General features: G+C 34.6%; 2 protein-coding genes across 2 annotated transcripts in view; one reads left to right on the top strand and one right to left on the bottom strand.

Moving 5' to 3' along the window:
• LOC129220558 (pancreatic lipase-related protein 2-like) overlaps positions 1 to 2693 on the top strand; it is a 29618-nt gene extending 26925 nt beyond the window's left edge. The window contains exons 9-10 of the mRNA XM_054854989.1: positions 1152 to 1349; positions 2531 to 2693. Of these exons, the coding sequence (XP_054710964.1) occupies positions 1152 to 1349; positions 2531 to 2630 (298 nt within the window). The 3' untranslated portion in view covers positions 2631 to 2693. The remainder of the gene's footprint in view (positions 1 to 1151; positions 1350 to 2530) is intronic.
• A 4420-nt stretch (positions 2694 to 7113) lies between these two features.
• The window catches only part of LOC129220557 (uncharacterized), a 103221-nt gene continuing 83683 nt past the window's right edge, over positions 7114 to 26651 (bottom strand). The window contains exons 15-19 of the mRNA XM_054854988.1: positions 23727 to 23828; positions 13581 to 13700; positions 11681 to 11929; positions 9426 to 9553; positions 7114 to 7152 (exon numbers count right to left, since the gene is read on the bottom strand). Coding sequence (XP_054710963.1) covers positions 7114 to 7152; positions 9426 to 9553; positions 11681 to 11929; positions 13581 to 13700; positions 23727 to 23828 — 638 coding nt within the window. The remainder of the gene's footprint in view (positions 7153 to 9425; positions 9554 to 11680; positions 11930 to 13580; positions 13701 to 23726; positions 23829 to 26651) is intronic.

Below are 26651 nucleotides of genomic sequence, written 5' to 3'. Positions count from 1 at the left end.
AATGTAGAAGTAAGCTATATAGTAAAAAAAAAATAATTAACATTGCTTGCGATTAAGATTTCATCGTAAATATCGAATCGAAACCCAAGTAGTGACGTCACAGGCATAAGAGATTGAAGAACGCTTTTTTCGACTGATGCGTGAAAGGACATGATGTGTTCAGCATTAAAAAAATTGTAAAAAAAAAAAACTTTTGCGTATTTTTAAGAACTTTTTTCTTCTGAAGAGGGCGAAATGTTTTTACTATTACCAACTTAAATTTCAGAAATGAGGCTTTGATACTTCTCGCAGGATGATATTAGAAAAAAATAAAACCCAGAAAAACATGCAAATTAAAGGTTTTTTCAAAAATTCATAAAAAATACAAAAATTGCTCTATCTTCAAAATTTTTTTGTTCATCATATTTAAAATTAAATTTCCGACACTATAGTACCAAAAATATTTGTCTGGCGCGATTGGTTCGGGGTCTGTGAGGTTAAAAGTACTAAAAAGTTCTAAAAATCACATAAAACATTAAATAACTTTTTTTCTAATTAAAATATCAAAACTCGAAGCCCGAGGTGCACAACTTCAGCAAAAACTACACTTGTATACCAAATTTCATCTTTCTAGGCCTTACCGTTTTCCCGGGATGCGCGCTACACACACAAACATCTTATTTTATTATATGTATAGATTATTCAATGTTTTTCAAGATTTTATATAATCAGAAGTATTTATGTAAAAAATGAAACGGTCTTTTTTTTTTTTTCTTTCTTTCAAAAATTTGTTGTTACCAGCTGCAAAATTCACCCATTGAACTATCCCTGTAGTTTCCGTTATAACATTTAAGTTTTCTGTTTAATAGAAGATGTTACATGTAAATAATGCTCTAAAGACATTTCAAACTATAGGTGAAGCAATTATCTAATGCTCAAGCTCACAGCTTTTTGTACATTTTTGGTATCACATTTAAAAAAGTGTTCATAAAAAATTACATTTTTTAATGCTTTAAAATTAACATCCATTTTTCTCAGTCTTTTAAACAAGAGAAAGAAAAAGGATTCCTTCTTCTCACTTTTACTGTTTATAGCTCCGTATTTTTCAAAACAAAAATATTTATGTAATTTTATATAAATTGTAAGGTTATTTTCTTTTCACTTTTTTCCAGTATTCGTCTTTTCGAAACGAACCAAGTTAAGAACTTTCTACTTTCGACTGATCGACCAATCGGGGACGTTGAGTCGGCATTTATCAAGCTTTACGGAAAATCTACAACTCATTCAGAAGCTTATCCTTTCCATTCACGTTACGAACCAGAGTCTGACGTAATTGTAGACAAAATTGAGATCAACTACCTCTTTCCATTGTAAGTATCACTCACGAATTCAACATTTACTAGACTTTTACTACTATACTCTGTCCGCGAAAAATGATAGGCCGAAAGGAAACATGTTGCCAGAAGGTTTGCCACCATGCAATTTTGGGTTTTCTATGGAATGAAAAAAAAAAAAATGTAATCCAATACTATTCGCATTTGCCCTCTGCTTGGCACGAACTTTTAATTTTCCAAGCCAAACACGTAATCGAGGTCGTCAAATGCCACCTTACTTTGTTTATATATAGTCCATCTTTCTCGTGAACACAAAAGAGGCATATTACACTACAACTTTCACAAAAAACACTATGTCCGCGCATTAACAGTAATGTCTGGCTAGAAGTTCAAATCAGGGTTGCCGGCGATAACGCTTTAAAATTGGATTACCGTGTTATAATCGGAATAAAAAGTTCTATATCTTTCTCTCCGTCAAGTACAGGGAAAAAAATCGCTGTGGGTAGGTAAAAGGGCAGTATATATACCCTTTTTTTTTTTTTGTATTTTTGTAGTTAACTCTGTTGTACAAGCTTGCTTATTTGATTTCTGTAAAAAAAACGCCTAGCTCCAACATTTCCCTAATGGAAGTATTGAATCCAAAACGCATTTCTTCAAATATCTCAAAAACTCATTTCTGCACATACTGCACCTGCCCACGGCAGTAAAAGTTCTAAAATAAAGAAACTAAATGAACGGGAAATGCTGCAAAAGGAACAATCAAAATATAACATTTTATAGTTTGAAATGTTTCTGGTTATATTAGTCACTAAATTAAATAGATGAGAGGAACTATAAAAACCATTTCTAAGGCAACTTCATCCCTTGTCGTTTTCGGCCAGTCACGCAGGCGAAATGACAGCCGATTCACCTATAGCACATTTGTCATGTAACCAAGTCGAAAACTATGACGTAACTCCGAGGTGCATGAGAATCGAGGTGAAAGAGAGTTTTAAAGATAAAACTCTGCAATGAAATTGAAGCGCTCATCCTTTTCAGCTTGACATGTTACATCGACTTCAAAAGGTGCACTTATGTATAGTGAAAAACGTTTCGAAAAAGCTTTTAAATTCATGACTAGAGACAAGAAAAGCCTCAAATACCTATATTTTCAAAAGTACATAACCTAAAATTCTACATTAGCTTCAGTTCATTGCTTTGATTTTTTTCTTTTTCAGACCAAAACATATTACATCTGCTTTACTATGCAAAACTTCTGAAAGCTCGAAAAGCCATGGATCAAGAGAATTTCAGTTCTCGCCCAAAGTCTGTTACTAGTGATTCGACTCGAGTGATCAACGATTTACTGCTTGAATCAGTTTTTGTAAATATGTCGGGTATGTGCTACTGTGCCAATGCGTAAATAAATTATTTATATTTTGTAAACTGATGTTTTTCCCTTCAAAACAATGCTCAAGGTCTCACTTTTTTTTAAGGTTATTCTTGTTTTATGACAAGTGTAATGACAATTACAAATGCTCATTCACCGTCGAAATTCTTTTATTGCGAATGCTAATTTTTACTCAAAAAAAATAGAGGCTCCACCACCTGCTCGCTGACGCTCCCCAACCCCCGAAGACTGCGATATTATTTGATTCGCAAAAACTTAAATTGTCTATTAGAAAAATTAAAAAACGCGTTACAAGTTCCATTTGGAACAAAAAAATTCCCCTCTCCTTCCCATGGAAAATAATAATTAGAACACTATTTCGCTCTCACCGAAGACAAAAAGAACTTAATTCGTTACATTTTTTTAATATATAGAGAAAACACATGCATACATTATATATCCTTCATACACATATATGCATGCATTTTTATGCAAACATGCTTGAACTAGATTCTCCTAAAACTTGAAATGTTTTTCGTAAAAAAAATGCTTGTTGAATTCGTTTACTACTCAGATAGTAAATCTGAAACGAGTACAACCGAACAGTGAATATCCTTCAGATATTTCTGAATAAGCAGATAAAATTCCATAACTTAAAAAAATTTTAAAAAGGGGTAATTATCTAAATTCACATATTAAGTTTCAATTTTAAAAATCTATTCATAATTTATTTAAACGACTTAGCTTATAACTTTAAATTGCACAATCAAGAAAGTATACGCACTAGAATCCGAAAATGAAGATTTAAATGGACAAAACTTGATTTTTCTGCTAACTATCAACGGCAACGTTAACCGAAAATCAAACTCCATATTTACACAAAAACTCAGTGGGTCATTTTCTCTAAACTGCTAAATTCTTGTCCTTGCTCCACAAAAAACTTTTTTTTTGCATTTATTTTCAATTTCTTTTCTTTTTCAAACTGAATTTTAACTAGTTGATTCTAAAAACAATCCGTGAAAAAAAATGTTTCGAATAAGTCATGCCAGGCCACATTGTTACCTATTAAAAATTAACACACATTTTAGGGAAGAATAAATTTAATGGATTAAGAATTAGCTTACGAACTACAAGATAGAATGCAAATATGAGACATACCATGCCGTGTACCTGGTAATAAAGATTATAAAACTAGTTTTAGAAATTACTATTATAATGGGCGTTTATGAGCTAAGAAAGATTCTATTTAATTCTTCGATGAAATCAACCTTCTTCGACGTTGTGTAGAAAATATAACTATTCATTCATTCTATTCCAAATTGTGTTTTTTTGGGGGGGGATTTAATTATATATCTGTAGTCAAAAAATTTACAGCACTTTCAAAAAATGTTTTTATTTACACGGGAAATTTTAAAAACTAGATGAAAATTAATAAACATTTTCAGCAGTACTCGGTTTTATAATTCATTTCTTGCGCATGTTGGGTTAATAGTAAAGGATTGGCACAAAGTTTGTATAGTCGCAGTCCTGTATCCCTGTAATTACAAAGAAAAGTAAATCAGTAACTAAGTAAATTAAATACAAGAAAAGGATAAAAAGCAGAAGTAATAAAAATTTGGTTACAAAAAGTAGCAAAGAATAAGTAAAATGCAATAAAAGTTATGGATTCTTACTTATTTCTACTACATTTTTTTAAAGCTATATAGTAACGGCACCAGTAACAGACGTACTTAAGACATCGCTCTCAGGTTAGCTCAATTTTCTGAGCATTTTAATGTATTTAGACTTTTTAAACTATTTTTCTCTCCGCTACTTCTCAGCTGACGTTTGGCTGCTACTAGATCTTCTGAATTAGTTAAATCTACTTTTATTTGCTCAATTTCGAGAAAAGGTCCCCAGTAACAGACACCGAAAAATCTGATAATACCCAGTAACAGATGGGATGAGGAAGGATGAGTAATGGACAAAATTTATTTTTTCTCTTTAAAACTGTGCAACAGTTTTTTTTTTTTAGAACTAAAGCTTTATTAAAATCAAATGAACATGAAACACCGGAAGACCCCCTGGTAGCTGTTCATAACCTTCCACCACTGCCTTGTAAATGCCAACTGGCTCAAAAAAATTCGCTCAGATAATACCAGATGGTGGCATGGACTTTTAACAGTCAAGAAACTAGTAGAATTCAAGCAGCAGAGATGAAGTATTTGCGTCCACTGAAGAACTGCACTATCCTAGACAAAATAAGGAATGAATCTATTCGAAGGGAATTACAGACATTCAGCCTCAATGAAAAAATTACGGAATATCGTAACGATTGGAAAAACCATGTTCGACGTATGGCACGAGGGAGATTTTTAAGAGTTGCCTTTTATTACAAACCAAGGGGCAAGCGAGACCGTGGTAGGCCCAGGAAGCAGTGGGGCGACCAAGAAGCCGGAACAGGCTATATGCCTAATCCTTGAAGATGAAGACCGTATCCATGGATCACAGCAGCATCAGTTTTACCCGCCTAAAACTCTTATTTTAATCCAAATTTATGACTGTTACTGGCCCCTTGTCTGCTACTGGTGCCGTTACCCTACAGGCTGCCCCCCCCCCCCAAAAAAAAACAACGAAATTAGTGGTAAATAAAAGCGTTAAAGATTAGACTCTTACCACAAACTGTAAGCTTTCATCGGGGAAATTTGCATTGATGTAACAATAGGAGTTCCTGGATCTCTTTGGATGACATTGGATATCACGTCCATCACTCCTCTTGGTCGTGTTAAAACCTTCTTACTCCAACGAAGAACTACCTGGAGAATATCTCCAAGAAAAATTTGACTGAAAAACACATGAGTACTTTGCCAACCATTGTTCCTGTGTTTTAGAAAGTATATTATTAGTGGAAATATTTATTCTAATAGCATACTCAACAGTACCAAATTTTTTCAACAACTGAACCACAATGTAAATCGAGTTCAAATCCGTAACATATGTTGGTAGACGAAAACCAAATGTTTTCGAATGATTAGAAAAAGTATCAGGATTTGATTTTTAAAAAATCTGTATAAGCAGAAGGAAAGCGTTTTATAATAATAATAATGGACAAAAAATAAGTGGACGGGTTAGTAAAGCGAAATGTCTCAAAATTCCAAAGTAAAATGAATTTAAAAACTGAGGGATGAAGTACTGCCATTGAAACTGGCAGTGCGATTCGTCTTTTCGAAAAAAGATACGTTAATGCTTCTTACTTAGCAATTCAGGGATGTGCAAGATGTTCGGTATTGCACTTACGAGGTAATTCACATGGTTCACCTTTAACATGAAAACATATGAAGCAGCGAGAAGCAAAGGGATGTAAGAAGGTTTAAAGTTATGAGTTAAACGCATTTAAACTTCAGATCCTAGGTAGGCTTTCTTGGATTTTTTTTATTTCTAAGATATGCTGAATAACAGCACCTACCAGGGCTACCTAGTGGGAAACTTCTATCAGCGACCACCTCTATATAGCGATCAACTCCATTAACGACCAATTAAGTAAGGCACTTCCAAAGCTTGATAATGTAGACGCACGCCGTGCGCGTATACATCCGCTGACATGCGGGTACATCGTCGCGGAGTAATCGTAAAAGTTCATACTCTTTACTTCTAATTCGTTTCAAATTATATTGATATTTATTTAGATTGTAAAAATTACCAGATAGTATATACACCCGAGCGTTCGGTGGATGTATTCGCTGCTGTGCGGTTACATTCGCCGCGGGCAAGCGCACCTCTCGATAATCGTTCAAATTCTTACTTTAATTTGTTTCAAACTGATATTTAATAAATTTTTAAACGTTATAAATAGATAGTATACACGTAAGCGTGTAAGATGGATGCATTCACTGCAGGCCCGCACATGTCGCGATAATCGTTCAAATTCTTACTCTTCACTTCTAATTTGTTTTAAACTGATATTTAATTTGTAAAAATTATTAATAGATAGTATATACGCAAGCGCGTAAGGCAACTATATTCGCTGCTGTGCGGATGCCCACATTTGCTGTGGGCACGCGATTCTCACGACAATCATTCTTCTTTACTTTTAATTTGTTTAAAATTAATGTTGCTAATGCAAAACTTGGTAATCATAGCTAGATAATATAGACGGACGCAGATACATTCGCTGCTATAAAATATTTGGTTCTGTGCGGATGCATTCATTGCGGACATGCGCATCTCGCCGTAATCGCGAGTAATGTTCTAGTTTCCCTCCTGTCCTTTCTTCCTTCTGTTAAAAATTACTAAAATGTGAATCCTCCCTTTTCTCCTATTCACCAAGTGGTGATAACTGTTTTAACCATCGAACTTTTACAAAATGTATTTATTTCTTATGATTATTTTTTTTTTTTTTTTTTGAAATCCGAAAGTTCTAAAATTTTAGGAATCTAAGTCGGAACCAGAGTATCATTTTGCCTCCGACTCCGCATCTCTGCTACCAAGAACCTGGTCACACAATTATGTATGCTGCCAAGTTAGATTTGTCCCTACTTGTAAAGGTGACTGGAAATTATTCTAAGCCAGTGGTGTCCAACTTATAGCCCAAAGGGCAAATGTGACTCGTTGTAACATTTTTTCGTAAGAATCGTAGAATATGTTCTGAAACTTTTCAAAAACAGGTATTCTTTTCAGCAAGTTACTACCCTATAGCCAGGTCTAAAACATAAATACTTAGAATACACCGCCAGCTCAGCCAATTCCATCCGAAGACTGCAGTTTCGTGCTTATTAGAAAATATATAAATACAATTTAATTTTATATCTGTTTGGGCCCGCGAGATTAATCTTAGTATGAGTTTGCCTTCGAGCAAAAAGAGGTTGGGCACCACTGTTCTAAGTGAAGAAATTGACTGTCACATTGTACAAGCCTTCATCGTACCTAATAAACATCTATAAAAAATATTAGAACAGCACTTGTGTGATTCCCGTGCTAACCCTGTATTCATATAAAGTACACATTTTAGAAACAAGTGACAAAGTTAACAATTTTGAGATAAACTGTTTTTCAGAAATCTATCTACTTGTGAGAAATAAAGAAATACATTTGTGTTTGGAAAACAGGACAGTTTTATGACGTTGAAATGCACAAATTTGCAGGAAATTTCAGGCACGTATTTCGGGACTACGATGAATCTCTTCTCAATGCAGAGTTTATGGATGAGAAGATATGCGACAAAAGCTTTGTCTTTTCCTCCAGAAGCTCACTTTTTTCTTTTTTTTTGCATTGATAAAGGGGCTCGTTGAAACCTCGAAACACATGTAGAAGCTCCCTTCAAATGTGTACATTTCAGCGTTGTAAAATTAAAAATTACCTTTTTTGTATTTTAGTAACAGTTATTTGATTATGGATTGACAAAAAGCAGTTTATTCTTTAAATCTTGAAAATATATATACAAAAAATATTCAGTAAAATTATTTTCAAGGTAACGGCTATATTAAGGATAGGATATCGCACTTAAAGTACTGATTTGGTGGTGAAATATACATCTAAAATTGATATTCATGATACAAAAAGGAAATTCGTAAGTTTGATTTTTAGGCGAAGTTGAAAGATAACGGCACGCTACAGGTTTATTGAGTCATTTGCTTGTTTCAAATCACTAATAATTGCAAAACTCAAGCAATTGTCAACTATTTATGTCAGTACATTAGATAAGGAAAGTTTCAAAAGTTGGTACGAGTTTTTTTTCTTCATCGGTTTGTTTAACATTTGATGCAAAATCCGATTTGAAACTACTGATAATATTCCTAAAACTAAACAAATAAATATCGGTACTTAAGTACAGTCCCGTCAACAATTAGTGTGCTAGCTAGGGTTAATAACGCAAGCTTGGTAACCTAGAGCGACTTTTACAATAGTGATTCAAACATGTTTTCCAAAATGAGTAGTTCGAAGGCCGAAGATGTTTGAACTTGTGTCAAAAATGGCTCGTCTTGTTTAGTTTCTCGAGTCTTAGGTACTTTTAATCTCGCTTAGTGAGCTATAAAACCGTGCAGAAAACCATTTTAGTGAAATTGTTTTCAAATGACCAGGTTGCAATTGGTGCAATATGGAATCGCATCGAAAGGAAATTACGAGAGATGTTTTCCAAAATAAGTTTCTTAAATATGACGAGTTTCATGGTTGGCGAAAAATTTTAAAGAGCACCAAAATACCTAAATTGAAATGCAACATAGACAAAGCTGACATTATCAATCTCAATGAACTACGTAATGAATAAAAAATGTAATGCAATTGCTCTCAAAATTGTTGCTTGTCACTGTATATTGATAGGATTGAGTTTTAGTTACAGAATTCCTATTCTTTTCCAGGCTTTTTAAAAACTCGTCAAAAATTATAAACCGACTGCTTTAAAGTATTTTTTAATCCGATCTAAATGCCTAATTTAAAAGAAAATATATCGCCTTGCAATACAGTTTACATTAAGTTCATTCATGAAGTGAAAAATAATTTGCGTAATAAATGATCAACAGGACGTTAGGGTAGCACACTTTCTTCAACAAAGCTAAGAAATATCGGCAATAAAGGGCTAAGAAACTTGTTTCTAACACCAGAAAAATCAACTAAACAACTAATGTTGCAAAGCATAGAAAGGTCTAATTTTCAAATAAGCAGGTAAAAATCTAATAACAGTTTGAGCACGTCAGAATCACTAACGCGCAGCTCAGGAAAAAACTAACTTACTTTCCTTCAATGTTAATACTAATTGAACTTCTTACACCTTGTATGGACACATGCAGAACGTCAGAGTCAGAAAATCCAGTGCGTCTCCACGCTGCAGGGATTAATAAACTTGCACCTGTCGCTTCATCAGTTGCTATCTCAAAAACTATTTTGTATTCATAACCTAAAAAAAATACGGTTTTACAATTTCGTCCCATAACTGAAGTTCTCGTGTGTCTTGATTTTCAAAGCGTCTTGATTTTCCACAAAAGAAAACATAGGAAATGCAGTGAGCAGTCTTAAGGAGCTGGAAATTCGATTCATGCCTACTTGTATTGGTATCTGCAAATTACTAATGGCCACTTTGGAAGCGCGTGTACTAGAGTTTCCAACCCCGAAATCCCGCCGAATGATATTTAGCGGGATTAAACCCGCGGGATTGAGCTAAATTCCGCAATTTTTTTTTCCGTGTAAACGTTTTACAAATTTTTTCCGCTCATAAAACGACTAGTTTCATGGGCATCATCTGAAATTTTAATCAACTCGTATATTTCAGTGTGATAGATGAACAGTGGATTAACCATTTAAGAACACAATAAAAATCGAGTGTGTTTTTGAGATTGAGTTTGTATTCTCATGTGAGGTCTCGATTTTCAGAAGTTTTGCAATTGAGAAAATGCATAATATATAAACATTTTCAAAAACCATTACTAAAATTTAAAATCCAGAAAATTGCGCTGCAAAAAATAGAAAAATTGTATTACAGATTGCAAAACTCTCCTGGAATAGCCAGAAGGCAATGTTGGAGTGCTTCTGTAAGTTTAAGGAATGCACTCAAAACCTTAAACTTACTAAAAGTTTCCAATATTTTTCTTCCAAGAACACAGCAATGAAAAGCCTGACATTGTTTTATATATTCGGCAAGACTGTAAAAGAGGTGACAAACTTGGATGAAACGTAGGAAGACTCGCATACAGTGCAGTAAGTTAAACTACATGTTTTTGAATGTCTGAAATGAGAGGTGGAATCAACTAAGTTATCCAAAATCTTTTACTGAGATTGCGACTCGGTATAACCAATCAGAATTCACCCCTTTCTGTAATGAGTCAAATGCAGTGATACAGTGATCAACATTAATGTAGGAACAAGGATATTCTAAATACAAGTTCAATTGGATAGAGCAAAACACATATCCATTTGATATCGTTTTTGATCGAAACTTGCCGTTCTTTATCAAAAACTCGATATAATAAAAATCTATTTCAGAAGTTGAAAAGGTTATTGGGGATCTTTTACAAAATGTCCACAATAATTCAATTTCAGTTAAACCAACTGCTGTGGAGCAACAGCACGTGTTTTCATCAAGCGCTTCATTTTTTGAGCACACTTTTGCGTACTAAATGGACGCCTCACTAGCCAAATCGATTAACTCCATAAAACAAAAAGTCGAGAAAAGTGATAAAGATAGTGTTATCCATGAGAGTGAATAGGTCCTGGTGTTACATTTTCTGCCATCACATGGTCAGAAATTTACTGAACCAAAACTTTAATTTACATTCACATGCTAAGCAGTGATAAAGCACTATTAAAGCAGAAATGAGGATTTTTTTTAAAAAAGCAGAGTTAATCGATTTGGAAACTGAGGCATTCAAATGAGAATTGCTAACTGGGAAATGAATGTGTAGTGCGAAATAATTGATGTACGGGATTCAAAAAAACTACTTCACACACAAGTAACAAAAACATTCCTTCCTAAAAGCACTACTTTTTCTATTTGACATTAAAATTAATCAAGTTAATCCCGCGGGATCGGCACCTTACAATCCCGAAATCCCGCGGGACCGAATTCGGCGTGGGATTGGAAATCCTAGCATGTACAGAGGAAGTGCTATGATCCAACTTAAAATATGGAAAATTCAGACAAAACTTGTTCACATTGCAACCTTTGTAGTAGTAGGTAGCTCGAGTTAATACTAAACTAACCCATTTTCCCTCTTATAAGAAATTGGTCGAAAATTGTATTCCTTTTTCTTTTCGCTAATTGAAAATACTAACTCCGATGAGGCAGCTTTTCGGTCAATGTAAACGTGCTCGCGAGGTGACACTGAACTATCCCGCTTTCTATCTAATAGCAATTGGTTGAAAATTATACCCACAATGACCCTTTTCGATCATTTTTAGCGGGCTGTTTGTATCCCCGTTTTCCCCTCCCTGCAATAAAGTATTTCCTTTTTATGTTGAAAAATACCACCTCCAATAAATTAGCTTTCTGATCAAAATAAACAGATTCCAAGAGAGTTTAGTTTCTTACCACAATACGGAGAGTCATTCGCAGTCACGAAGTAATATCTCGTTCCATTGCCATAATTTCTGTTCATGTCAACGTGGTAACCTAACTCCGCACACTTGGGTCCTGATCTCTGGCAGAAGTCGCATTGCCCAGCCACGTAGTTCTCCCATGAGTCGCACGCTGAAGCAAGCATTGAGCAGTGTTTCGCGTTGATGGTGTCCGTAAACAGCAAAGGGGCTCTCATGTGGCTGCAGACAACTGTCCTGGCCCCTGTAGTAAAAAAATTGTCATTTCAAACGTCATTTGAAAAGAAATTCTTAAAAATACGTAAAACAAACTCTAAAACGTAAAACCTAAGTTATTTAAAAGTTGAAATAAGTTAATCCAACACGTCAATTAATCTGACTATTTTCAATACTTTTAAGGATCCGGACTAGAGCGACAGCTGGGTTAAAAATGACCAACAAATCCAAAATGGAAAGCTTCCAACTGATGTTTATAGCAGCAAGATTAGATTGTCAAAATAATGCATCCATAGAAAAGGCATTATTGTCCACCTAAAAATTTCAATGGCGCAGTCTGCACCATGACTCCCTTAAGTATTTAGATGAGTATTTTTCACTTTTGGGGACAGCTCTCGCTCTTTGGATCTTCATGTTATTTGGGGGCCGCGCCCTGGCTCTTGGCAGGGACAGGCATTCCTGGCAAAGGCTGAACTTTTTCTTTCTCCTGCTTTTATAATATTTCAAGCCTAACTTTTTTTCTTGTTCATTTCAGGGGCTTTCAGTTGGGAGACCAAGGGTCACTGTGACCTAAAAATTTCCTCATTTGTCAAATGTTGCCGATAATTCAGCAAATGAGGGGTATTTTTTATTTTTGGCAATACAATATTGCAGAATTATTTTTATTTGATTTTCAAAATTTTTTAAATTATTTTTTAATGATGCCTAATATTCATTCTCGTTAGACGTTGTCCATATGTGTGTTTGATATGTGTACACGTTTGTATTTTATCATTCGATAAAACTGAAATTTCATTCGGAAACTGGAGAATTTTCACCCTCCTAAAAAAGTTAGTTAGGGGTTACCCTGGTTTATTTGAAACGTTTTCTTACTAAGAACATGGTTCTCGATTTCACGTTTCAGAAATTTATTTTATTTTCTAGCATGGATCAAGAATTTTTCTCTGAAATATTGATACCATTTTCTATTTGATCAATATTTCGAAAATTGACTTGAAGATTTTTGCAGGTCATAATCAAATATAAAATTTAAGTGCTGCCATCTGTTAGAAGCTTTTGTAATCGAAAAGAAACTTTGCTTTTTTCGCATTTTTTTTTCGACGATACAGCAAATTTGAAGAGTGATTGCAATTGCTTTTAATATTTGTTGTTATAAGACTTTAATGTTTCTTCGCTGTTTGTGGTACAAATGTGGTCTAATTTCATCATTTCGTAAAATTCGGGTTTCGCCTGGTAAATTATTTCCCACATCAAAACTTTTTAAGTCCGGAAGTAACTTTTTAAAATGTTTTTAGAATAATAAATGCTTTGGCAGAAATTCAATTAAGATAAAAAGTTACGTTTTGTCTTGCATCATATTCAACATGACAAAGAAAGGGGAGATAAAACTACATATATTTTTAAATCTGATTTGTTTATATTTTAAATTTTAAGCAGAGTCACACATATTCCTGTATCTGAAGGGACAGAAAGGGGTAGCTGCGCCTCCTAGTATTGAAAAATCATTGCTTTTACAAACATATGGGTGTGTTTCTGCTATTTTTCGATATTTAATATGTACTGAATTGTTTGATATACTTCCCCCTTCCTCCCTGTGAAAAAATTTTAAAAAAGCAGAAAAGATTTTTTCACAGCATCTTAAAGATTTTAATGTTTTCCAAACAAACAATGAACTTTACCTTCTACCACTCCTTTTTCTAAGAGAGACCTGATTGAATTCGAAGCTGTACAACCAACTTGAACTTCTCCACCATTCGGGTAAAAATCGACATGACCGACAGTCTCCAGCATACCAATACCTAAAATGGAAAGAAATATTTGAACGAAAATTGATTATCGACAGTAATTATAGTATATTAGCTTATACAGACTAGAGGTGCGACATCGATGGTATTGATACATCGACCAAAAAACATCGATGTTTCCAAACATCGATGTTTTAAACCATCGATCTTTTTATCAATGTATTACATACATTTTTGAATATACTACACTAATTTAAGCAATAAAAAAGAATACGTACCCGACAAATATAATGAAAATACTGGACCACAAATCATGAATATAATTTAAGAATAATTTCGCAACGTCTTGGTATTATAGCAGGACAAAAATTGATAATATAAGACAAGCACCGATTAATAGAAACTAGTTATAGTAATAAGGAAATATTTTCAAACTTAATGAAACTAAAAGTAAATTTACATCAAAAAAGAATCTAAGAAAAAATGTATCATAGCACTTACCGTCATTTGAATGATGAGAAAAAGTTGTGCTAATTATTTTAAAAATACAAAATTAGTCCTAGCAGTTATTTTTAAGAGCAAGAAATATGTGTTGTACTTGTTGTAGTTAATAATTACACTCAAATTGTAAGTATAGGGGGACGACTTGTTGGGGGAAGTCGATTAGTAACCCCGACTATTGGTGTTGACAGTTGAGAAAAAGAAGTTTGTTTGTTTACTTCCCCCCCCTCCCCCGAAGCACATCTCTTTTCGCAGACTATCCCACCAGTCAGAGAAACATCTCTTTCCGATGGAACAGAAGTTGCCACCACTATCAAATACTTTAAAGCAACTTTTACCAGCTCTAAATTTTTTAAGTTATAATTTTCACCGTAGTAACGTATAGGATTTTCCTTTAGTTTAAGAACTGAAGCCTTGAAATAGACTGCAAGTTATGGCACTAGACTACTAGTGTTAGGTTCTTCTAGTAGCTTTGACCTCTTCCTCACTCTCTAGTTAATCTACTATCTTGTAGTGACCTTCCCAAAAATCATCCTCTACACAGAAAAATTGATCTTATAAAATGGGTGCAAAAAAAAAGATTTTTTTGGCAACTCCATAAGTAAGCTCAAATACCTAGCGAGAAAATTGGAGCAAATTTCATGATAATTTTCTATTAAAATGCAAAAACATCATTATCGAAAAAATATCGAAACCAAAACATCGATGTTAAAAACATCTATGTTTTAACAAAAACATCGATGTTTCCAAAACATCGACATTGATGTCGCATCCCTAGTAATCCTAGTAATACAGACATTGTAAGGAACTTTTTCGTGTGGTATAAACTGACTCATATTTTGGCAGATCATGTCTGTGTATTTCATGTAACATGTATCCCCCGCCCTTCTTTCTAAAGTATATTGAACTTATTATTGAAGTTTACTGCAGTGACGAGTAGACCTTCTGATTTCGTATTCTTTTGTTGAAGCAGGGGTTCCAAAAGTGAGTACCGGGGCATCCTGGAATGCCTTGAGAAGCAAGGGTTACCGAGAATTGTCCATAATTTTCAATACATAGCTAATAGAGGGTCAAACACATTGCTTGGCCTAGGATCTGGACAATACATTGCTAGGGTCCCTTGAGAAAATTCTAAGACTTCAAGTAGTGCCGCGAATTGGAAAAGCTTGGGAACCGCTAGCATTTGCGTCTTATAAAATTTTGTGAAACAAAAATGATTTGAATGCATTTTAAATAAAGCGCTTTGAATCAAAACCAGTTGAATACATTTTTAAAAATTTTGCAGGAGACCACATTTCAAGGTCTGCCCCACTTTATTTTACCAAAAAATTTCTTTTCCGCTTGAAAAACATTCGGTGTACGAACTTTATTTTCTTTTTAAAATCGGCAGAAATGTCAAATTATTAACAGATAAAAATAATTCGGATTGAGCTGTTTTCTAGTAATTGCTGAGGGTAAGAACTGTTTCAAGCCTTTTAATTTCATTCAAATTCGAATTAAATTCATTTAGTCCCAATCCCATGCCATGTAAGAGCCTGTACAATCGAACATTTGAGTAGATAAAACAATTGACTATAGTCTTTTTTTCATATGCTGTTTCTTTTTCCCGTTCGTTTTTATAGTGCCAATATGGTAAACAGCTATCCGCAAATGACACGCTTTGAGAGGAGCTCGTGAAATTGTGAGTGACAAGGGGAGGGGCAAGTGTAATGCACATTTTTTTTATAAGAATATGGTTATGAAACGTGACTTGCGACAAAGAGGAAGGTGGTATCAAAGAATATAGATAATGGGAAAGAAGTTCCACTTCGAGACCGGTTTGTAAGCTCCGCAGAGAAAATAAATTACTAACGAAAACATGTTTTGGGACAAAAGCCGACATTTAGGAACAAATTCGTCGCCAACGGTGAACTGACTTGGCGGAGGGTTGCCATTTCCTCGCAAGAGTCGGGGAGACACACCCCCCATGGAGATTCTAAAGCCTTTTGTATCTGAAGATTTGAAGAGTTCCAGATGTTCAATCGTTCTTTTTTAACTAATGTACTCATTTGCTACTGTTGAAAAACCGCAACTGATACGATACCGCGATTTTTCTCTTTGAGTGGGCCTGGAAGAAGTGTCATCGCGCCGTTCGACCCCTGAGCGTTGTGCGAACTGATGCATCTACTAATCAGAAGGAATTCGCCCTAAATTTCCCCTTTTACTGATCATTGAGGGAAGAAACATTATTATTTATTTCCACTTTTGCTGATTTATATCATTGAGGTTGTAAAAACAAAATAACCTTTTTGGTCTGCTACGGGAGTTGTTTTAGGGGAGTATTCTTTTTTTTTTTAATTTAAAGAAATGGTTTAAACGAAGAAATAAATTTAAAAGTAGTCAATATTTTTTTTGCTTAATTTTACCCCTTTGACAGGAACACCAAGTGTCCCAGCATCTACTTTACAGCACAAAAAAAATGTTGTATTTTCGGTGCCCAGAGTTTGAGGACTGATTTTAGATAAATTTGGGGCTCTGAATCAAAATATGAAATTAGTTTTTCTCTAGCAGCTCTAGTTTTCAGATAATTTCATCTGCTTTACCCAAATTATGTAGTTTTAACTTCATTTTATGCATTTCTAAATCAAAGTGTAGGCTTCTGAAACAAGGACTGCCTCCAGCATATTTGCTCTGCTATAATCAGTTGGCAGTCTAGTTACATTCAGAAAAACTCACTACATGAAGTAAATATCTAGCAAGTTTAGTAACAAGGCTTCAACGAATTGCGGTCAACTTGTAAGTTCTCTCAATGCATATATTCGCTTTGCGTGATGTGTGACGAATTGGATCTTTGTATGTAATATTTTCAGGGCCCGACTAATGTAGACCATAAACAAACTTTTTGGGGGGTCCTCTACAGTCAAACCTTATAAACAAAAGCATTAATAAAGAATCAGGGGTGGTAGTTTCAGGGGTGTTCAGGTGTTAGATCACTTATTCAAAGCAACCCACACTTGTACACATGAAAAACTGTAGATAAATTCAGTAGAGTACCTTAATTTTCTTACATAGAAACTACAGCAATTTTAGTATTTTGGGGGCTCTTAAAAATTGGGGACCCATGGCCAACAGCCTAATTGGTCTGGTTGGTAATTGAGCTCTGATTCTTTTGTATAATACACTTTGAATAAAAATTCCATTATTTGTTTTTCATTTGATCTATGGATGTAACTTAAACCCATGTCACAAATATTTCAATGTTATGTTTTAGAAATTTGAGCTCCTGCGCAAAAATTGATGCCCCGTAAGAAATACTTTGGTGAAACGGATGCAACGTGAAAATGCAACTTCAGACCGTTTAGTTACATTCATTCCAATAAAAGATTAAACAAAAAATAAAATGTGTTAGCATCTCACCCCTCCCCCCCCCCCCGCACACACAACCGTACTCCGATTTCCCTGCTTTCCTTAACAAGGAGGAACAAGCGAAGTCTTAATTACATCGTATGCAATACTTCACACTTCACTGTGGCATTTTACGTAGAGGTCAAGTCCACCGAGAAGTTAATCGGGTCAACGAGAGAACATGAACCAACGGGACCCCACCTTACCCTAGCCTTGTCAAATAGAAACGCAGCTAAAAGGGAGCTAAGAAAATACGAACCTGTACAGCGAAATAAATGCGGTGTGCTGATCTTCTGACAACAAGCTTTAGCTATAAACTATCTGAATTCTATTTAACGTGTAAAAAAATCACCTAATAAAATAAGTACAGATTTTAGCTTCTGAGAATTCCTATGCAAACTAAGCTCTGTCACGGGACATCTTGTGGCTCCATAAAGTTTAAAAATTTCATACGACTTATTCATACAAATGTATCGAAATTTATTTTGGATTAAAAAAAAATATTTGAAAACTCTCATAACTGTTTCTCTAGTGAAAGTCACTGGTTATTCTTTGTGCGGACTCGTCTCCAGATTAGAGGTGCTTTAAATGCAGTTTTACCAACACGGGTATGTACTAATTTGTGAGGTTTATTTTATTTTTTTTAAACTTTTAACTTACTCAAAAAATCATATATGTTTCTACAATCAACTCTTTAGAATACGCAACCAGTTTCGAAGAAGGCAATGCAAAATGATGGTACAGTAAAACCTGTAAAGCTGACCACCATTTTAAGTTGACCACCTGTCTATGTTGACCGCTTTTGTCTGGAATGGAATTAGTCCTATCCCATATTATGAAGGGAAACCTCTGTAACTTGACCACCTCTCTATCTTGACCACCTGTTTATCTTGACCACTAATGTTCGTCAAATTTGGTTCGGAGTATTGTAAAAAACCCTTTGTAAGTTGACCACTTGGTTTATTTTTTGCGGACTGATTTCTAGCTGATAAGGATACAATGCGAACATTTATCGCTTGAAATCTGAAGACTTTTATTGTCTTAAAGTTAAAATTGCGGAATAAAACGCAAATGCGTATATTCACAAGGAACGATAAAATTAAAAATTTTAAAAACCTCCGATTGAGTCGCAACTGCAGAATCAAGAGGGAAAATTGAAAATCTTTTTAAAAGTCTTATATTATTTAAAATCAAAGTCAAGTATTTTTTTTTTTTTTTTTTTTTGCTATTAAATAGAAACTGGCAACAGATAAAAACTTTAAATCACTGCTTTTAATTCCCTTGTTGGTCAACAATGAATGGGGTCGTTTCCAAAATTTTAAAAGTATTTTTTTCTGAAAGAACATGCTTAAAAACACAGGATCTGACAATTTTTTAAATAATTTGTTTAAGTTTAATAATTTTAAAAAAATGCTAAAATCTGCGCGCTTTCATTGTTTACATTTCTTGCCTATGACATCACAAATGATGAAATGCCATTCAGTGTTGCCATTCACAGAGCAAAATATTTAATTCGCATCTTTACTCACGTGTATTGGCAACGATATGGTTAATAGCAAGCGTAGAGCTCAATTTTAATTGGCTTCTTGATTATCATAACGTGGAAACGCGGTACAAAGATGCGTCAAAGAGCATCATTTGTGACGTCACCAAGACCACGCTTTGTTTGAAAAATCGGACATATTAAAAAATTAATTAAAAGATAACTGTTGGAAAAATGAAAGAATTTTTTGGGTTATGTTATTTATTTATTTATTTATTTTTGCTTATTCAATCAATTTTAGTGACTAAAAGTACTACTTTTGACTGAAGGAAACAACCCCATTCGGTTTTCATTCGCGTGAATAAATGCTTAGCGGTTATTAAAATCTGCATTAAAAAACGTCATAATTCGAATTTTATGAAAGATAGAAGCTCCAAACACATTTTATCAGTAGGCGGAAAAAAATTCTCTTTATTTTGGTATTAAATTTTAAAATTTTTAACTATGTTCTCACTGCAAAAATCGCGAAAAACATTTCAGAGGTTTTTAACTAATATCTTCGTTAATTAATGTCATCCAAAAACACAACCTAGCTAAAAACACTCCCGATCAACTCCCCTTTCGATTTTTTTTTTTTAGATTTTTTTTAAATAAAACTGTCCGTCCATTTTGGCGCTAGAGTGCGACAGACAGATACACACACATAACGGGAGCTCAGATTTTAAGAAAATGCATATATACTTGCAGTGGCGGATACAGCCGGCGGGCAGCCGGGCATTTGCCCGGTGGGCCAGTCATGCTTCGTGCCGACCAACTAACAGCAAAGTCTTTCGGACCTGTCTACTAACAGCAAAATAAATTTTGCGCGCATGTGTTTAGAATAACGCAAATTCGCAAAACACAGCCTCAGCTCATCTTTATGCATGGGCTAAAGCTTGCTGGTGGAGGGAGGCAGCGCGTCACCAAGGGGGGGGGGGGGATTTCTGAAATGGGGTTGCTCAGGACCTGATTACCACACAGGCTGACTAGGTCTAGGTCTGGGCCCCATGTTCCTAAGTGATCCCAAATGTTTTAAAGAATTATGCATAGCATTGCAACGATATGAGAAATACATGTATTTTTTAAAAATTAAAAAATATGACTCTTTAATTGGGAAAAAACTTCTTTAAAGGGGGATTTTTAATCATTCTGCCAGTAACGAATTTACTTGGTCACGATTATGAGGGTGCCCAAAGGGGATTCATAAATGTACATAAGTGATTTATACATAGTTGTGTGATTAGACAAAGAGGCCCCCAAATGTGCTGTGCTTTAAAAATATAAATCAAACACTGCACAGTGTTCAGGGGGTCTCCAAATTAATATCGGACTAGGGCCTAACTTTTAGTTAGTCGGACCCTGGGGCTGCCAATTTGTTATTAGTGTTGTAATGAAAAATAAATGCATAAATCTAAAAAAAAAAAACAGGGAAACCTTAGCGGTCGTAGAAAATTAAAATACTTTTGGTCTCTTTGACGCTTTTATTTATAAATGACAATTCACAATTGCTATAAAATGCAACTTACAACAAGAACTGACGTGAGGTCATGTCAGCTTAGTTGGAGAATAGTTTGGAGGGGCCTGGCTCGGAATTGAACTCGTTCAGAGGGTAAAATATCTTAATGGTGAAAGGTGTAGAAGGGGGCCTGTGAAAAAATTGACCTATGTCATTTTATTTCCCTGATCCGCGTTTGCTCTCAGCGACCCTGTTTGTAACAATTGGAATAAAAGTGAATAAATATTTTTTTCCGTAAAATTATTTAAAAAATGTAATCTTAAAATACTATTGAGGAGTATGAAAGAGTCTAGATTATTAAGATTATCAAATCAAAAGCCAAAGGCCGCCGAAATGTTACTTTCAAACATTTTGTGACGAAACAAAGTATTTTGTATGCTGTACAAACTCACGGTTTCGGACCCCTCAGTTTAAAAAGAAAATAAGTTGATAAAAACCAATGTCGAAAGAATTCCGTAGTCCCCAGATCCCCCCCCCTCCCCCGCCCTCCTAATATCATCGAAGATCGTGTAAAATTAAAATTTTCGGGCTTCAATTTTGAATAACTACATAAGAAAACAGCCAAATCCACTCCCACCATAACATGGAATTCCAGTTTCGAAAATTTGCTGGAGGAAAGTACTCGAACCTCTCCCATTTTCTTAACATTACCAAAGATGGTCTAAAAATGTGTTTTTAAATTAACAGTATCGAAAATTTTCCGAGAAAGCGCACCGTCCCCTCCTCTCTCTCGGCATCATCAATGAAGAACGTTTTAAATCTGGTTTTTAGTGCTTCAATTTCGAAAATTTTCCTGGGTGAATCTCCTGAAAACTCCTTCTCCTAACATCACTGAAGATCAGCAAAAATTTCGTTTTTGGAACTTAACTTTCGAGTAACTGCCAGTGCATTAGTCTTTACCAAAAAAGGCTTTTAAAACTTCAATTTAAAAATTTTCTGGTGGATGGCCTCGGAATCTATCTAGACTCAAAATCACCAAAGATCTTCTAAAACTGCGTTTTCAGAGCTAATACTTTAAAAATTTCAGAGGAGAGCCCCCGGAACCGCTCTTCATACCATATACTCGAATATAATTTAAAATTCTGTTCTTGGATTCCCACTTCCGAAAAATTGCAGCAGGAGAAACCCTGAACCTACGCTCCCCAAACATCACCAAATATTGTCTAAAGATGAGTTATTAAGACTACAATTTTGAACATTTTCCGGGGGAGAGGCCTCCGGACCCCCTATTTCAAACTCAATGTTAATCTTTCCATTAAGTTTATATTGCTAGTACTTTAATGACTCCCAGAAGTCAGAAAGCAAAGTCCTCATATTTAAGGGATATCCCAATCGTTAAGTAAAATTTAATATCTATAAGAGCTTTGGGGCCGCTACATCTCGTAATGCCAGGGCCGATTTTTTCAACCAATCCGCCACTGTGTACTTGAATAATTGCAAATTGCTTATCTCTACTATATCAGTGATATAATTGATTCACGTGCTTTAAGAAGTACTGCGGAACTTAGAATTGGATATGGAGAATGTCCATCCGTCTCAATTTTTCAGGCTGGCCAAATTGATTGAGAAGGTAATTCAATAAATGATGAATTACTTTTTTTCGAAGATCTTCTAACAATTGTTTTACAACAACATGAGGGGTATTTAGCACGTTTGGGAACAAATAACAGACGTGTTTAGCGTTTATCAAAAGTCTAGAACATTTTGACTGCAAAAATCCACAGTGAAAAATACACGAACACAATGAAAAAGTATGTTTTGGTTTTTTCAGTAACTGAAATAAAATATTTAGATTTCGGATGTTTAGTTCTGATGTAAATTAGTATGCTAATTAATTAATATGTTGAAGTTTGCTGATCGTTTATTTAGTACTTTTGATATAAAGTTATCTTACCAACCCACTAGTACTCTCATTTTAGAATTAAGAGAGGGGGGGGGGGGGTATGTAAGAGGTAAAAATGTCGCGTAAAAATGAATAAGTGAAAGGGAGTGGGAGGGGTTCACAAGCGGTTTCTTTATAATATCTGATACCAGGGTCCACCGACTGATGACAGGCCCTGGTGTTAAGCAAATTGTGATTTAAAAAAGGACAAAAAGAAAAAAAAATTCAAAGTGAAAAAAAACGCACGTTTTCTTTTTTCCTGCAAAATTAATTTATTTTAAGGATTCAAAATTTTTACTCGTTTCATACTTTTGCGCCATTCTAATTTCGCCCCAATTCTTTTAAATCACGTATCGCTAACGTAATAACTTACGCTTGACGATTCTACAATGACTTTTTTACTACCCTTTAGCAATGAACCATCGTACAAATGAGGCTTAATTACCTCCCTTTCAGCAAGACCCTGCCTTTCAGCGCTTCCGCAGAGGGGAAAGAAGAGAGAAAACATCTTCACCTCCGGATTCGCATTGCAAATGCAGCGACATCAGCATTGGCGATTTAGTGCCTTTTCGATCATTCAAGCACGCTTTTTCCCAAACTTGTCTCGCCAACCTGTTCCTGAATGTCGGCTTTTTGGTCGAACCACTGCGTGTGAACTATCTTTGGTGGTATGGTGAAATGACACGTTGACAGGGGGCGGGAGGTCAAAAATGTTGGAAAAGTGCGTCATTATTTATGGACAAAACCTTTGAAACATGGATTTAGCTGGTTTTGAAGTAAAACTGTTGTTGGCAACAGTTGACAACCAGATTAAGAGGGATCCGTTCCAAATCGCTTTTTTGGTGTTTTAATGTAGACAAAGTACCAAACTATTTCAAAAAGAAATTGTGATTTTATACCAAACACCTTTTTGGTGAAGTAGTATAGATAGACAAAGTATCAAATTAAAAAAAACATTTGCGAAAATTCGAGGATTGAGCTGGTTTTAAAAGTGTTCAGCAAAAAGCTTTCGATCTGATCCAGAGGGATTCGTTCCAAACTGATTTTTGGTGTGGTAGTATAGTTAAAGTATCAAATTTCTTTTAAAAGCATTTGCGAAAATTCATGGGTTGAGTTGGTTTTTATTCTAAACGTCTCATTTTATCAATGAAAAGTTGCAAAACTTAAATCAAAAACTTTTCCCATTGCGTATAATACAGAATAGCCTATCGCTGAATACAGACTAGGAAGGTGCATTTCATCGAATTTTTTACTCAAAGTAGCTTAGAAGCTTACCTCCACCATCTGTATGAATGACGTCAACAAAAAGAGCATCGCTTTTGTCCAATTTAGATCTGGGTGAAACATTGCTGAACTGATATGTTGCTGGATCTAAACCTAAAGAAGAAATAATTCATCATTTGAGCCTTTGTTGATTGAAAAAACACGAAACGCACAAGAAAAACCTTTTATGCAAGTAAAATAAGTACTATTGCCGAAGGCATGATAAAGGCAAAATGCAGCTAGAAAAAAGCTTAAGTTTCTTAAGCTTTCCAAAGTTGACAGAAATAAGAGTATTTTACTCTCACAAGCACTTCTGACCACTTCTGACTAACATTTGGCTTGTGTGATTTTCCATTATTCCTATGTTAATATTTTATTTCTTTTAATATATTTCTCTAGTATCAAGCGATTTCTTGTCTATATGCAGGTTTACTCAATCTCAAGAACGTTCCACCACCTGTTCGATTGAAAGTGTTCGCAACAACGTCTGAAAGATTCGCCGGAGATTCGGCATCTAATAAATCTTCAGTTTGAGCGACCATATTACATTTGGAAGGCAGATCAAAAACTTCATAAATAAATCAATTGCATGCAAAGCACGTTAACGTTGTAGTGGATACGTCATAAGTCAGCGGTTCCCAGAGTGGGATTCTTTAACCTCAGGCTATTTCAAAAAGGTAAATATAAGTGAAAGGATTGGACCATCGTTCAAAGAAATTTTATGCCCCAAATCTGAATATTTACCTAATTGTTTATCATTAGTAATTAGTAAATAAACAGGTTAGGGCATGAGGAAATTTTAGGTTGTGTTAAACTTGGAAAACGACGTAAGTTGTGCATTTGAGTATTTGGCGTAATTTTGGTCAAAGTGTTTGAAACAAACAATATAAACTGCCTCATTTTATACTTCTTGATTTAAAACTGAATACTAGAAATAAAACCTCGGTGATTTTTTTTTAGGGAAAATGCTTTAAAGATCTAGTTGACCAAAGTTGAGAACTCCCAAAGTGCGAACTCCAGAAGTTAATAGTTCTAAAACAGGGATGGTTGTATGAACCCTTTGCAATTGCTTTCCGACTTTTTTTAGATTTTTAGACTTTAATCTTTTTCTATTTCTCATCTCTTACTAATGAAAAACTTGTGTTTTCTTTTTCTGAATGATTAAAATGTATTCTAAATATTATTTATTTTTCATAGTTTAAAGATAAGGCAAACGCTTTTTTTCTTGGAATGCACGTTTTAGAGACGCTTCCCAGCACATAACCCGCTTTATGGGTAATTAGCCTTTAAAATGATAGGAACCACTGATAAAGGACATAGCTCAATTTACTTTTGGATAACAGGACTAAAACAGACGTATCATTTACTGTACAAAACCTTATAACGAGTCCAAATATGTCAGATCCTTGTCTGATTGCATGAACTTTATAAAGAGCATGGACTCTACTTCTATATAATGCATATAAATTTTGTAGATTTCCAGAAAAAAAAGTTCTTTTTTGCTCAGTAACGTACTATCTCATAAGATACGTCCAAACCCATTTTGTCCATCACTGAACTAAAAAATAGTACTTAAATATTGTTTCTGAAATCTTGAAAATGTCAGTTGCATTATATCGAAGTCGAGTCCATGTTCTTCATAATGTTCGTGCAATGAAACAAGGATTTAACGTACTCTGTCTCTCGACGGGTGTTGTGTAACAATTTATATTTTTATTGAAATGAAATTGTCCTCTTGCCAATGGGGTCGTTTATAAAATTTTAAGTATTTTTTTTCTGAAAGAGCATGCTTAAAAACACAGGATCTAACCATTTTTTAAATAATTTGTTTAAGTTTAATGTTTAAAAAATGCTAAAATCTGCGCGCATTCATTGTTTACATTTCTTGCCCATGACATCACAAATGATGAAATGCCATTCTGTGTTGCCATTCACAGAGCAAAATATTTAATTCGCATCTTGACTCACGTGTATTGGCAACGATATGGTTATTAGCAAGCGTAGAGCGCAATTTTAATTCACTTCTTGATTATCATAACGTGGAATCGCGGTAGAAAGATGCGGCAAAGTGCATCATTTGTGACGTCATCAAGACCACGCCTTGTTTCAAAAATCGGACATTTTAAAAAATTGATTAAAAAATAACTGTTGGGAAAATGAAAGTATTTTCTTGGTTCATGTTATATTTTTTGCTCAATCTATCAATTTCAGTGGCAAAAAGTACTACTTTTGACTGCAGGAAACAACCCCATTGTCTATTACCGTTCACTGTAAAAACAGATGCGTAAAACTAGACTGGACACTTATTGTTCTGCATCATTATTAAATACGAGCAGAAAATTAACATTCTTAACACTTTTCCGCAAGGCAATTGACAAGACTTTTTTCAAATTGAAATTTTGTGAAAATATCAATATGGTTCGGGATCCATTAAAATTTCTATGAACTATATTTTCACAGTGTACGACTATCGAAATTAACTGAATTGAGCTATCCATAACTTGTGCAGCTAGACAGTTTGCAATATATTATATATATATATATCAGTTTTCAACAATATATTGTATGCAAGTCGAGTAATCTCGTTTCGAGACATCTTGCTCGTAGCATTCAAAGCGTTATTAAAGAAGACAGAACGTATTGACCAAAACCACACACACGCAGTTTACGTGGAATTTCAGCCAAAAATTAAGTAATTGATAATCAAGAACCGGACTGATGTTGATATTTCAAAACGAAACTATTCAAGTTTAAACAAAGAGTCTCACAAATGCCACACAATGCAAGTTATTGGGGGGAAAATCACATTTTCAAACTTTGAAAATTTTCCTCAAAACGATAAGCATGCAATACACACATTTTAATTTTATATTTTAAACATACCTGCATTAGAACCACTTCAATTGCATGCTAGCTGTAGCATACGTCATTCTTTGA

This window comes from Uloborus diversus, chromosome 4, assembly GCF_026930045.1.
Source record: "Uloborus diversus isolate 005 chromosome 4, Udiv.v.3.1, whole genome shotgun sequence".
In the NCBI taxonomy this organism is placed as follows: domain Eukaryota; kingdom Metazoa; phylum Arthropoda; class Arachnida; order Araneae; family Uloboridae; genus Uloborus; species Uloborus diversus.
The sequence above is the reverse complement of the archived record's forward strand: the minus strand, read 5'-3'. Positions and strand labels throughout refer to the sequence as shown.